Source organism: Cricetulus griseus, chromosome 6 (assembly GCF_003668045.3).
Source record: "Cricetulus griseus strain 17A/GY chromosome 6, alternate assembly CriGri-PICRH-1.0, whole genome shotgun sequence".
Classification (NCBI taxonomy): Eukaryota; Metazoa; Chordata; class Mammalia; order Rodentia; family Cricetidae; genus Cricetulus; species Cricetulus griseus.
The window spans coordinates 73,219,412-73,232,970 of NC_048599.1; the positions used below are offsets into that span (position 1 = coordinate 73,219,412).

The following is a 13,559-nucleotide window of genomic DNA, read 5'->3' on the forward strand; positions in this document are numbered from 1 at the left end:
TCCTAAACCAAGACAACCTTTTCCCTAATAGAGCTGAGTTTCTTTGACTTAAGCAAGTAGGTAAAAATGGAGCAACAGAAAAAGAGATGTTCCATTAATAGACATCTTCTCTGAGTGACTCTTACTTCACTGCATTCTTATTTGAAGAATTTGGAGCATTCTCTTCCAGTACTCTATCAACAGGCTCCCAATCCATTCAGAGTTATGTTCTCTCATTGAGGAAAATTTCCTTTCAGCTTGCCAGTTTCCAGTGTTAAGCTGTGTTTTATATCAGTATTTCTAAAAAAGCAAAGTGTTTGCTTGTTATGAACATCAGTAAATTTGACTAAAAACACATGGCAGACAGAAAACATCATTTTATATATAGACTTTAAAATCTCAACTTTGGAGTAATTATGAGACTTCATGCTTGGTTGGACTGTTCTTTGAATAGGCATATTTAATATATTTCTCCTCTATGTATAATGCACAAACGATATCTATCTAAACAGAAGTCTGCTTATGCAAAAGTGTATTTCCCTAGCTAATAAAGAATATATTCTTACAATGTATAGTGTTAAAGTTTAGGTCTCTGCAGCCCAAAGTGACCTGGAACTCTATGTAGTCGAGGCTGGCCTGAACGCTTTACATTTCTCCTGCCTCAGCCTCCCAAATAATGGGATTACAGGTGTGAGTCACCACACCTGGCTTAGAGTTTATTTTCTATTGCAAGGCCAGCTAGTAGAAACCTTGTATCTCTGTCAGGTTCATCTAGATTTTATGTCCTTTACTTCCCCACTTTTACATGTAATGTTATACAGAAAATGTTTGCCATGGTGAATGACTTCAAGGAGACTGGTTTCCAGACTCAACAGGGCTGGTGCTCATGTGAACTCATAGAGACCAACCATGACAGCAAGCACAAGATCTGTATAAGCTCAAGTCAGGCAAGTTCCCAGCTTGGAGAAGAAAGGGAAGTGGACACAAAGTCCCATCCCCAACCAAGTTGCTGTTTGCAACTGATAGCGCTGCGGGCGGGGGGCAGGGGGGTTTCTTTACTGGAGTGACACTGGGTATATCAACCACGAGCCATGACAAGCCCTATGTAGTTGATCAACACCAAACAGACTCCATGTTTTTTTGTGTGCTTTTTTTTTTTAATTGTTTTTTTTTTTTTTTAAGAGAGAGAATTTGGGTGGGTGGGTATGATCTGGGAAGCGTTGGAAGTGGGAAAAGAATAAGATCTAAACATTGTATGAAAAGTTTGAAATATATATTAAAGAAATATGTCATACCTAAATAGAAAAAATTTGGTCATAAAATTAAATTTATTATATTTTATTATTATATTATTATGTATTTTATAACCAGGTATTCTTAGAGGAAATGGCTACTTCTAGGGTTGTCGGTGGAAAAGAGAAACTTGAGCCTGGAATATCTTGTTATGTCAGAGATCTGTGAAAGTAGCAGTGGATGGTGAATGAATACACTTTGAGAGTTCCAATTGGCCAATTCTTGGAAAATTTGGTATCAAAATAATTATAGCAATGAATTATAGCCCACTGAATATAATAGGAATTCACTAATCTGTATTCATAGGGGGAAACTTAGGAATAGATTTAAAGGCTATTGTTTATTTTTGAGGCAGGGTCTTGCCTATATAGCTCAGCCTAGCCTCAGTCTGTTCCTGCCTCAGTCCTATAGGCGTGTACACCACACCTGGCTCTAATGTATAATGAGGAATAGTGTATTTAAATGGAAACTTTACTGAATAAGTAAATTACAACAAAAAAGGAACAATTTAACATTAGTCAGTTGATCAGAATGAAAATTAGTAATGAAATGTAGTGAGATTGGGTGCATTCCGATAAACTTGATAAGAAAACAACATTTCCATAGCAGATTTATGACATTAATTGGCTTAAATCTGGCAAACTCATACTCAGGGACATTTCTGCAAGAACAGACCTGTGGTATTTTATGCCGGAGCCAGGAATTAATCAATCAAAGACTACTATCGCACATTGGAAAACGATTAAAAGGCATGATTCTGAATGGTCCCTTTTACCAGAAAGGACATTTTTAGTATACTGTTTATATTTATTCAGTGTGTGTGTGTGTGTGTGTGTGTGTGTGTGTATGTATGTTTGTGTGCGCACACACGAGCTACTGCATGCTGTAGCATATGTGTGGAGGTCTGAGGCTTCGCCCTGGAGTGACTTCCTCTTCCTCCAAGGTGGAGTCCTGGGACTGAAATCAGTTTGCCATGTTGGTGACCTGTGTCCTGCTGTGCTGTTTCATGGGCCTGACACTGTTAATACAATTGGCCACTGGGTTAGAGTCTGAGGCTTAGACAGTAGAGCTGTTGCTGCCGGCTTCATGTTTGTGATTGCATTGTGGTTGCACAGGAAAATGGTCTGTGTTTGTAGGGGGAAAAGAGAATATAGCAACATGGCCAGTTATTCCCAATTTATTTAGAAGAAATTATTAGTTGTATTGTGCTTGAAACTCTTGGAATATTCCATGTTTTAAAGTTAAACACACCCATATGCCTGTAGACCTAGGATAACTTGTTCCTGGCTCCTTTGCAGTTTATACAGTGACACATGGAGGCTTTTTTTTTTATAGCACGCCAGTTCTCATAAGTAGCAGCATAATTGATCTGAGAATGATACCTTTTTCCACTAAATAACCAAAAGTGTTTTAAGTGCTAAGATTCATTTTAATTTTGTTTTTCAAGACAGGGCTCAAGAATCCCCTTGCCTTTGCCTCTTGAGTGCTGGAACTAAAGGTGTGCGCCACAAAGTCCATCTTAATGGTTTTATCTTATACTCTTAAAAATTAACTAAAAAAATTAATATTTTTGTGTGTATTGGTGTTTTGCCTACATGCAAGTCTGTGCTTCACATGTGTGCCTGGTGCCAGTGGAGGCCAGAAGAGGACATAGTTACATCCAGTTGTAAACTGTCATGTGGGTATTGGGAATTGAACTGTGGAAGAGCAGACAGTGTTCTAAACCATCTATCTAGCTGTGTGTGTGTGTGTGTGTGTGTGTGTGTGTGTGTGTGTGTGCGCGCGCGCGCGCGCGCACACGTATGTATGTACGTACGTATGTATCTTTACCTTTTAACTGAATACACTGAGTGTCCTGAGAATGACTGAGGACCCCACATTCTGTGACTGTTCATTACTGTTCTATTGATATCACAAATGTTTAATGGTTTTTGTCAGCTTTCTTTTGGGTATTATTTCTATTCTTCTGTAGCTTGAGAAGCAAGTCTGTTTTTCGGTGTTAACAGATCCATTAAGGGAAAGGGCTGTGGGAAGAGACTTCATCGAATGCTGCTTAGCACTGAGCTTTGAAGAGTTCTTAGAGCGATGTTACTATAAACAAGAGTTCTCTGCCGTTTTAGAACTTTTCTTAGAATGTTAAATGAAATCAGATAATTTAAAATGAAAAGGAACCTAATTTACTTTTGTTTTTTAAATTTCAGAGCTCCAGAGATTATATTGGGGTTGCCATTTTGTGAAGCCATAGACATGTGGTCATTGGGATGTGTGATTGCAGAGCTATTCCTTGGATGGCCACTCTACCCAGGAGCCTTGGAGTATGATCAGGTAACAGAACGGTCATAGTGACTGGAATTGGTAGACAGTAAGAGTACTTTATCATTTTAGAGAATTGCATGATTCTACATGCACGGAATGTGAGCAGCTCCACAAAGTGTCTAAGATTAGCACCTTACGGGATCCAAACCACTTACGTTAGGTCTTGGTTTAAAAGCCCTTTTCTCCTGCTCCAGTAATGCATTACTTACTCTTCTGTTGCTGTGATAAAACATGAAGAAGGCAATTCACAGAAGGAGGCAGCAGGTGGCTGGAGCTGCAGCTGAGAGCTCACATCTCAAACCACAGACAGGAAGCAGAGAGAGCTAGTGCAAAATAACAAGAGTCTTTTGAAACTCAAAGCCCACCCCTATTGACATACATCCTCCAGCAAAGCCACACACCTCCCAATCCTCCCCAAGCAGCCACCAACTGGGCACTAGTGTTCAAATGCTGTAAACTTATGGGGGGCATCTCATCCAAGTCATTTTAAATGTTTCTGAGATAATTCAGTATTAATTATTATTAACACACACTATCACTGACAGTAATCTCATCATTTACAGTGACTTTCTACCAGTGAACCTTGTCTTTTAGGCCAGGTTTTCTAAATTGTCTGTTTTGCCTCCTTTATATTCTAGACTCCTCTAAAAGTCAGTTTATGTAAAAATTTCTGTACATTCTCTTCTGGTATGTTTTTAGTTTTTAAACAACTTTGGACTTTGATAGAGCTCTAGACTATTGCTATTCTGAAGGACTGGGCAATCTAACCTGAGTGCCATGATTCCAAGCTGCCAAAGCACTAAGGCACCAGCTAGCTGCCAGGACCATACTTGTAGCTTTCTGGGTTAGTTTATGATGTGTAGTCCTGTGGAGCAGGGTGCCATCTAGTGGCGAGTCCAGGTTGACTGGCTGGTATAGTGTGGATTTGGACTTAGGATGTCTTGGGCAGCTCATGTTAGTACTAACAGAACTTTAAAGGTGAGTCACTGTGCTCCCTCCTTTCTGTGAAGGATGGAAAATGGCAACCCTCACCTCCAAATGAACAGACTTGTAAGGCCACAATGCTAATGTAAAGACAGGAGTAGGAGGACCAAACCAAACTCGGACCAGGTATTACCTGGTTTAGAGGAATAATATTTCCAGAGTGTGTGTTCTTCCAAAGGAACTGAAGAAAGTTATCACAAGGTACCAGTAATTGTAGTTTTCATTCAGTTTTAAAAAGTTATTTTTTTAAATACATACATACAAGTAAATACAAGTAAAGATATATATCCTTATTTTGTTCTTAATCTTAGGAAATGTTTCCCCTCTTTGAGATAGGATTTAACACTATAGCCTAGGATGGCTTGGAATTCACTAGGTAGCCCATGCTGTCCCCAAACCTAATGAAATACTCTTGCCTCAGCCTCCTGAGTGCTGGGGCTACCCAGTGAAGAGAAGAATTTTTTAAATTTATTTATTTATTTAGTTAGTTATTACAAATATCAGTGTTTCATTTTCATAGACTTTATCTATCTCCTTATGATCACCTAATTTAGGATGTAGTAGGTCTCTAGTAGAATGTACTTCTCTTATCTGTTCTCCTTTTCCAGATATCAGTTCCTCAATGCACTTAGGTACTCCAAATAAAATACTGGGTTCTTTTAGTTTCTTTGAAACGGTCTCAGGTAGCTTAGTATGGCTTCAAGCTTTCTTTGTAACTAAGGATGACATTGAACTCCTGATTCTCCTGGTTTCATCTCACAAGGGCTAAGGTTATAGTTGTGTGCCATTATGCGCAACTAAAAACTTTGTGATTCCACCCGCCCCCCACAAGACTCAGGATTGAACTGTCTGCCACTGCCTTAGCCTTGGTATATCATCTTAAAAGTACATTGTTACTATTTTTTTTAACCTTGCACTGGCAGTGGGCAATAATAATATTTCTAATTTATTTACTGAGTTCCTTTCTGGCCCAGAAACTGCTATTATAACACTTTCCATTCCTCTCAATATCTCTGGGATGCTTACTGTTCTCTGATTTCAGATGAGGACTCTAGATTCTAGAAAAGTGGTTGCGGAAGTGCCTTAGTGGCCTTGCTGCACTTGTGCATGTGAGGAAATTGGGTCCCCAGATTCCATGAAGTTGGGTGGGCATAATCCCAAATTCAGAAGAATGGGACAGGAGCTGCATCTGCTGGAGTTCAGTTGAGGAACCCTGCCTCAGTAAATGAAGTGGAGAGCCATTGGATAAAGTTACACACCTGCCACATGGATGAAAATTTACCCCCCACACCACACCTGCTCCCACACACATGCAAGCAAGCATACATCACACTCAGAGATACACGTTAAAAAATAAATAAAACAAAAAGCTAAACTAACACAGTCAGTTTGTTAACAGCCGTTAACAGTGGGTCATTTTCACATGCCAAAGCAGCCTTGAGAAAGGATTAAAAGCAACAGGTATAGCCAGACCTGCTCTGTACTGTTGTCCCCTTTTTGTCATGGCCACCTTCTGGACTCCATTCTCACACCAATAGTATCAGGCTAGTTTTTCTTAGACTGCATTAGTTTTTCAATACCCCAACCAGCCCTGTTGGTCCTGTTCCAAGATTTGGGTTCAGGGAAGGAACTTTATAATTTTGCCCTGAGATGGTAGCATTTTATCTCTCAGAATTTTTATTGTGTCCCCTCCCAAACCCAAGATATCTGAGGCTACTTTAGCCTTCTGAGTGCTGAGTGTGAGCTACTATGACTGGCAAAATAGTCTTTATTTTCTGTGTTACATTTTTTTTATTAATAAAAGTTTTAATAACAGAAATGGTCTTTTGGTTTTTTGAAAAAGGGTCTCTATGTAGCCCTGGCTATTCTGGAACTTGCTTTATAGACCAGGCTAGATCTACCTGCCACTGCTTCCTAAGTGCTGCGATCAAAGACATGCACCACTATACCCAGCTGAATGAACAAAAATTTGAAGTAAAAAGATGGTAGCCATTAGTATGAAAAGAAAATGAAGCCAGCTGTGGTGGTATGTGCCGCTTCAGGGGGCTGCAGTAGGATGGTTGCTTTGATTTTAAGGCCAGTCTGAGCTACAGAGCAAGATTCTGTTTTAACACCCACCTCCTTACTGTACACAAAAAGGAAGTAGTGGAAGGCCTTTTTAAAATTGACTACTAAAGAGGCAAGTTTTTTGTTTTTGAGCCTGGGAGATATAGGATTTCTTTTAATCTGAGAGGAAAAATAACTGGTAGGCGAAGGTAAAGATGGACTACTTAGTAAAGCAGAGTATCTAAGGTTAAACTGGAGGGAAGGAAGACCGAGGACCTTTTTGGTCCTGTTATATTTCCCCCCTTAAAGCCTGTGCTTATTGCTCATACTGACCAGTTACAGAATGGCTTTCTAAAGGCCTGATGTATATCAGACATTGTCATGGATGTTGGGAATTGGAGAGAGAGTAAGAAGATGATAAGGAAAAGTGTCATATACTACATGGTGAAAAACATGGAGAAGAATCTAGCTGGGAGAATGTGGTTGCTGGGAAAGAGAGTTACTGTTGCTTACTGGCTTGGAAGGTATATTGAATAAGGTGATATCAGAACTGAAGGAAGAGTGTCATGTGATACCTAGGACAGGTTCTGTGGGTTTCAGTGTGTTCCTTGGGAGGACATGTCTGTAACCTGTCACTTTCTCACATAGGCAACTGGGGCTCTCTGTCTACACTCCCCCTAGAATAATTCATCTAGGCTATCAATCCAAATCCTGCTCTTTCCTTCCTAGTAACTGATTGGGTTGGGAATAGCTCAATGTTAGAGCACTTGAGGCCATAGGTTCAAATCTTCAGTATTGTCCTCCTTATCCCCAAAGGTAATTTCATCTCTTAACTGTGTAAAGTTTCTCCCTGGTGAATCTCTGTATTTCCAGGCTTTGGACATGTTGGTTTCCTCTCTTGATGTATATGGAACTTTTCATATTTTACATTATGTTAATAATTTACATATAACTTTAATATAGATCAAGCTTTTTCTCAGTGAACTCTTGACTACAGTTCTTTTGGGTATCCATCCCTGTTTTTCCTACAGTGTACATAAAACACTGCAGATTCCTCAGTAAATGTGAAAATGAGTGCATAGGTAGTATCTTTATCTTCTTAACCTGAGATCTAGTGTAGTTGCTGATAGAATGTTCAATTAATGCCTGTCATGAAAAAATAAATTTTTTTTATTATTTTTCAGATTCGATACATTTCTCAGACTCAAGGTTTACCAGGAGAACAATTGTTAAATGTGGGTACAAAATCCACAAGATTTTTTTGCAGAGAAACAGATATGTCTCATTCTGGTTGGAGATTAAAGGTAATTCACTTATTTATTTATTTATTTATTTATTTATTTATTTATTTATTTATTTATATGTACTATAGGACAGGGTGTGACACTGTCTATTACCTTTACCAGAAGCTTTGGTCTCATTTATAGGGTTGAGGTAGGTGTCTTAGTTTGGTTTATGTTGCTGTAATGAACATCATGACCAACAGCAACTTGGAGAGGAAAGATTTTATTTGATTTGGCTTTCATAGCCTGATCATAGTCCATCACTGAGGGAAGTCAGGGCAGGAACTCAAGCAGAAACCCTGGATGAGTGCTGCTTATTGTCATACTCCTATTCCATCACACACCACCTTTAAATTAAAAAAAAAAAAAAAGTCTTAGGTTTTTTTGTTTTTGTTTTTGTTTTGTTTTAAATGTGTGTTTTTCCTGCATGTATGTAAGTGTGTGTACCACATGTGTGCCTGGTGCTTCTAGAGGCCAGAAGATGGTGTTAGACCCTCTGGAACTGTAGTAATAGATGCTTGCTAGCTACCATGTGGGTTCTGGCAAACAGAATCTGGATCCTCTGTAAGAGCAGCAAGTGTTCTTGACCACTGAGCTGTCCCTCCAGCCCCTCCATGTGCTTTCTTATATCACCTGGGACCACATGTGTAGGTGTGGCACTACACCCGTGAGCTGAGCCTTCCCACAGTGGGATGGGCCCTCCTACATCAATCATTAATCATGAAATGTCCCACAGACTTGCCCACAGTTCACACTGATGGAGATACTTTCTCAACTGAGGTTCCCTCTTCCAAGATGATTCTGGCTGTGTCAAGTTGACAAACATAACAGCACAACAGGATTTCACTATGTAGCTCAGGGTGGTCTCCAACTTGATCTTCCTATGCCAGTCTCCTGAGTACTGTGTTTACTTGAATGGGCACTATTCCTGGCTTCATATTTATTCATTTATTTGTATTATAAAATCCAGTTTTTTCTTGTTACTCTGTTTGAAACTACTATACTAGGCATTAGGTTAAATGTGTCAGGCTTAAAGAAATAGAAATCGGGATATGGTGAGTAATATGTTATTTTCTCTTTGGTATATATAATAAGACACTGGAAGAGCATGAGGCTGAGACAGGAATGAAGTCTAAAGAAGCCAGGAAGTACATATTCAGCAGTCTGGACGAGATAGTGCACGTGAGTACTGCAGCCACTTGTTAGTTAATCCTGTGTGCTTAAGATGATCCCAGGGGGCTGAGGATTCAAGACTGCACCACTCATTTCCTGCTTTTTCCCCTCCCAAGACAGGGTTTCTCAGTGTAATAGCCCTGGATGTCCTGGAACTCACTCTGTAGACCTGGCTGACCTTGAACTCAGAGATAGCCAGCCTCTGCCTCCTGAGTACTGGGACTAAAGGCGTGCTCCACTGCCTGGCTGCCACTTATTTTCTAAGTGCTTACTTTGAAGTGTTTCAAACAGAATTCAAAATTTTCGAACTTTCAGGCTAAGTTGTATTTGTCTTTATCAAATTTTAAATTTGCCTATGCTGTCATTTTCTAAAGGTTTTTGTTTTGTCTTCAAGAGGAAAATGAATAGAGAGAGGAATTGGTCTGTGTTTAGTAAACACCATTTGGGCTGGTGAGATGGCTCAACAGAAAAAAAAAAAAAAAATCATTGGCCATGTGAGTCTGGTGACCTGAGTTCTGTCCCTGGAACACATTTAAAGGTGGAAGGGAAGAACCTACTCCACATGTACACACACACACTCACACACACACACACACACACACACACACACACACACACACACACACACACACACACACACACACAGAGGCACACACTCAACCCTCACACACTTAAGACAGACATACACAGAGACAGATACATACATACAGAGACAGATACATACACAGAGATACACACACTCAGCACAGTTATACTTACACTCACACAGGTACATATACAGACAACATTTACATACACACATTCTCTCATTCACTTATACAGCAATAATAAGGTGGTTTTAGGCTTTTTGCTGTTGTTTTTTCTTTCAAGATAGGATTTCTCTGTGTAACAGACCTGGCTGTCTTGGAATTCACATTGTAGACCAGGCTGGCCTCCTCAAACTCACAGAGATCCACCTGTTTCTGCCTTGAGTGCTGGGACCATAGGTGTGCCACCACTGCCCAGCAAGTTTTTTTTTTTTTTTTTTTTTTTAATTTAATTTCCAACTTTGAATCCTGTTTGTTAGCTCAGAGGACTTTGTAGATTTGTGAATTTCAGTTCTTTTTGTTTCAAATAACTAGTTGAGTGGTATTTTTTTTTTTAAGACATGAATTTAACAAACCCTTCTTTCTATGGCTTATCTTTATTTGATGGCTTGAAATTTTGATGTCATAGGTGAACACAGTGATGGATTTGGAGGGAAGTGATCTGTTGGCTGAGAAAGCTGATAGAAGAGAATTTGTGAGTCTGTTGAAGAAGATGTTGCTGATTGATGCAGACTTAAGAATTACTCCAGTTGAGACGCTGAACCACCCGTTCGTTAATATGAAGCATCTCCTAGATTTCCCTCACAGCAACCAGTATGTCACCTTATAATCTTTCATAGTGTTTTTTGTTTTTTAAATAATGGTAGGTATTTAGAAAATCAGTGTCTTCACTAAACATTAATAGACTAAGTCTAAAGATGGAACTAACCTGGCTGAGGTTGCACAGACTAGTATGCGGCAGAGTAGAGTTAGAACACACATTGGAAGGCCAGTTCACTCCTGACCCCAAGTGTCACAAATGGCAGTGTTCCTCCTGGAGCAGTGAGGGTACAGAAAAGAATGTCGGAGGTGACTCTTAAGTCCCATTTCCGATTTCGCTAGCTCTCCTTTTGAGACCTGTAACTTTGTTGTCTATTTTTCTTATCCATCTTTTTATTTCTTTCTCTTTGTCTTCTGATTTCTAGAAGGAAAGTGGGTTTTATGGGTTAGTAAGGAAAAAGATATGCTCACATTCTGAAGGCCTTGCCAGCTGCTTTAAATAAAATCGGTGACTTTTTGTGGTCTTTGGGGGTCAGCAAAGGTAATAGAATCATGTGACATCAGAGCAGAGGAAGAAGACTGTTCTGGGGAGCAATGAACCAGCAAGAGGGGAGTAGGAGGAAGGAGCCTGGGGGCAAGCAGAAGGGAAAGGAATAAAAACGAAGTGCAGTAATTCCCATGTGTGAAATGCCATAGCAAAGCCCATCGCTTCAGTCATTAACTGTCACTCTCCCACAGTTTAAAGCAGCTTAACTACTGCAATGAAAGTTACTATGTGAATGGATCGATATTCATTATTGTGAAATTCCCTTGTATTAGTACTTTTATAAAACCCAGGTAGACTTCCTTTAAACACTGAAGATACTCATTCTATGGATTTCCATAAATAACCACTTTGAAAATAGCATCATAATGATATTCTTGCTACCATTAATTTAGTGATTTGTCTATTAAAATTTAGGACAAATTATAAAGAGATCATTAAATTATTGTGTGTAAAAAGTGTGTAATACTGCCTTGCTCTCTTAAATATATTACCAGCATAATATATAGTTGCTTTGATATTTTTCTTCTAGAAATTTCTGTTAGTAAAAGTATAAGAAATAAAGTACAAATCATAGAATTTATTCTTTTCCAAATAATTTTTATTTTGTTACTATACAGTAGTCTTGAACTAAACGTTTTAAATAATGTTACAATATTTTCCACTCTTTCTTGTGCAGTGTAAAGTCCTGTTTTCATATTATGGATATTTGTAAGTCCCACCCAAGTTCATGTGAAACAAATAATCACAGTAAAATGTCACTGTTACGGCCAGTTGCATCAAATAGCACTGCTGCTCTAACGGCAAACCTGACTAAAATCGGGACCTTAAGAAGCCAGGTAAGAACTGACAGTTGTTCGTACTTTATTGAAAGCCTTTGGGCTGCTCACTTTGATTTGAGATGTAGAAGCATCATGTGAGCAGATGCAGTGAGGGTGAGCATTGAGAATGTCTGCTCTGCTCTGTTCTATCTAAACCAAGTAGAATGTATCTTTTGGATTCATTCTCTCAAATCTTCTTCTCTGTGTTAGGACCAAAACTCTATCAAAACAGAGATCAATAAACCCAACTTAAGTTGATCAATCTGCTTTCTGTTTCATCTTCTGGGTTCATTTTTATTGGGGAATTGTGATTTTAATTTTAAAAAGTATGTGTGGGTTTGTAGTGTATTTGTAGTGATTGGAAGATTGCCCTACATAAAGTGGAGTACATTGATTGTTTCAGGCATTAACCACATCTGCTCACTCAGTTGTGCACCATGGAATACCTCTGCAGGCGGGAACTGCACAGTTCGGTTGTGGTGATGCTTTTCATCAGACCCTGATTATCTGTCCCCCAGCTATTCAAGGTACATTTTCATTTAGAATATAATTTATGTGGTTTTTCGATTCTCTCTCTCTCTCTCTCTCTCTCTCTCTCTCTCTCTCTCTCTCTCTCTCTCTCTCTCTCTGTCCCTTCCTCCCTCCCTCCCCCTCTCTGTCTCTCTCTTTCTCTGTGTCTCTTTGTCTCTCTCTCTCTCTTCTTTTAAAGATAAGTTCTCACTATATAGCCCAGTCTGACTTGGTACTCTGCATCTGGAATACTGGGATTAAAGTCATGCACCCCACACCTTGCTGGCTTTGCTACCTTAAAGCAGCAGGTTGATTACAGATAAGGCTCCAAATGACTGTGTCCAACCTTGCCTCAGTGCTTTAGTGGAAGTGATTGATGTTGCATCAAGTCACCAGGAAATAGACTTCTGATTTTTCTAGGATGCCACTTGAGGTTTAACCCTCTTATTTTATAAAGGAAAATAGACTGGATAGGTGATATCATGGTCGTTTCAATCTTTATAGATTGAGAAGGTTATTTGAAAATTTTAATTTCACTTAATATTAAGTAATTTCTGATTTTAAACATTAATTAATTTTTTTTTTTTTGCTTGTATATTCTCTGTGTGAGGGAGTTGGATACCCTGGGACTGGAGTTACAGACAGTTAAGAGCTGCCATGTGGGTGCTGGGAATTGAACCTGGGTCCTCTGGAAGAGCAGCCAGTGCTTTTAACTGCTGAGCCATCTCTCCAGTCCTATTAAGTAATTTCTTAAAAAGTTTATTTTAACATTTCTCACATATAGTTCAACAAATCACCAAGTACATTTATGTTGAATTAGTTGACTAGTAATAGCAGATGGGAAACACTTTCAGCTAGTTATTCTCTCATGTAACTCTCCTCTCAGAAAGTTTATATATAGTCATGGCTACTTAAAGATAGATACAGTCTGAGAAATAATGTCAGTAGGTGATATGGCCATTGTGAACACCAGAGTGTACTCACACAACCTAATCAATATATCAGCCCCCAACCCTGCACCCCTTGGATTGAACTCAGGGCATGGTGCATAAATGCTAGGCACGTTCTCTATCCAAAAGCTATATCCATAGCTCCAGTAATATAATCTTAAGGGAATAATAATAACAATAATTAATACAGTCTTCAGATGTCATTGTTGAGTGGCTGTTGATCTAAGTGTTGTCACATGACATATCACTATATGAGGTGCTTATATCACATATTTTAACAACTTTGTTTCTGGTAATAGAAATGTTTATGTCAT

At 39.0% G+C, this 13,559-nt stretch overlaps 1 protein-coding gene across 6 annotated transcripts in view; it reads left to right on the forward strand.

The window, feature by feature from the left end:
- Window positions 1-13,559, forward strand: part of Hipk3 (homeodomain interacting protein kinase 3) — a 76,897-nt gene that overhangs the window by 52,162 nt on the left and 11,176 nt on the right. For all 6 annotated transcript variants that reach the window (XM_027422340.2, XM_027422339.2, XM_027422343.2 and 3 more), the window contains 6 exons: window positions 3,474-3,597; window positions 7,803-7,922; window positions 8,997-9,083; window positions 10,290-10,474; window positions 11,644-11,803; window positions 12,189-12,312. In XM_027422340.2, coding sequence (XP_027278141.1) covers window positions 3,474-3,597; window positions 7,803-7,922; window positions 8,997-9,083; window positions 10,290-10,474; window positions 11,644-11,803; window positions 12,189-12,312 — 800 coding nt within the window. The remainder of the gene's footprint in view (window positions 1-3,473; window positions 3,598-7,802; window positions 7,923-8,996; window positions 9,084-10,289; window positions 10,475-11,643; window positions 11,804-12,188; window positions 12,313-13,559) is intronic.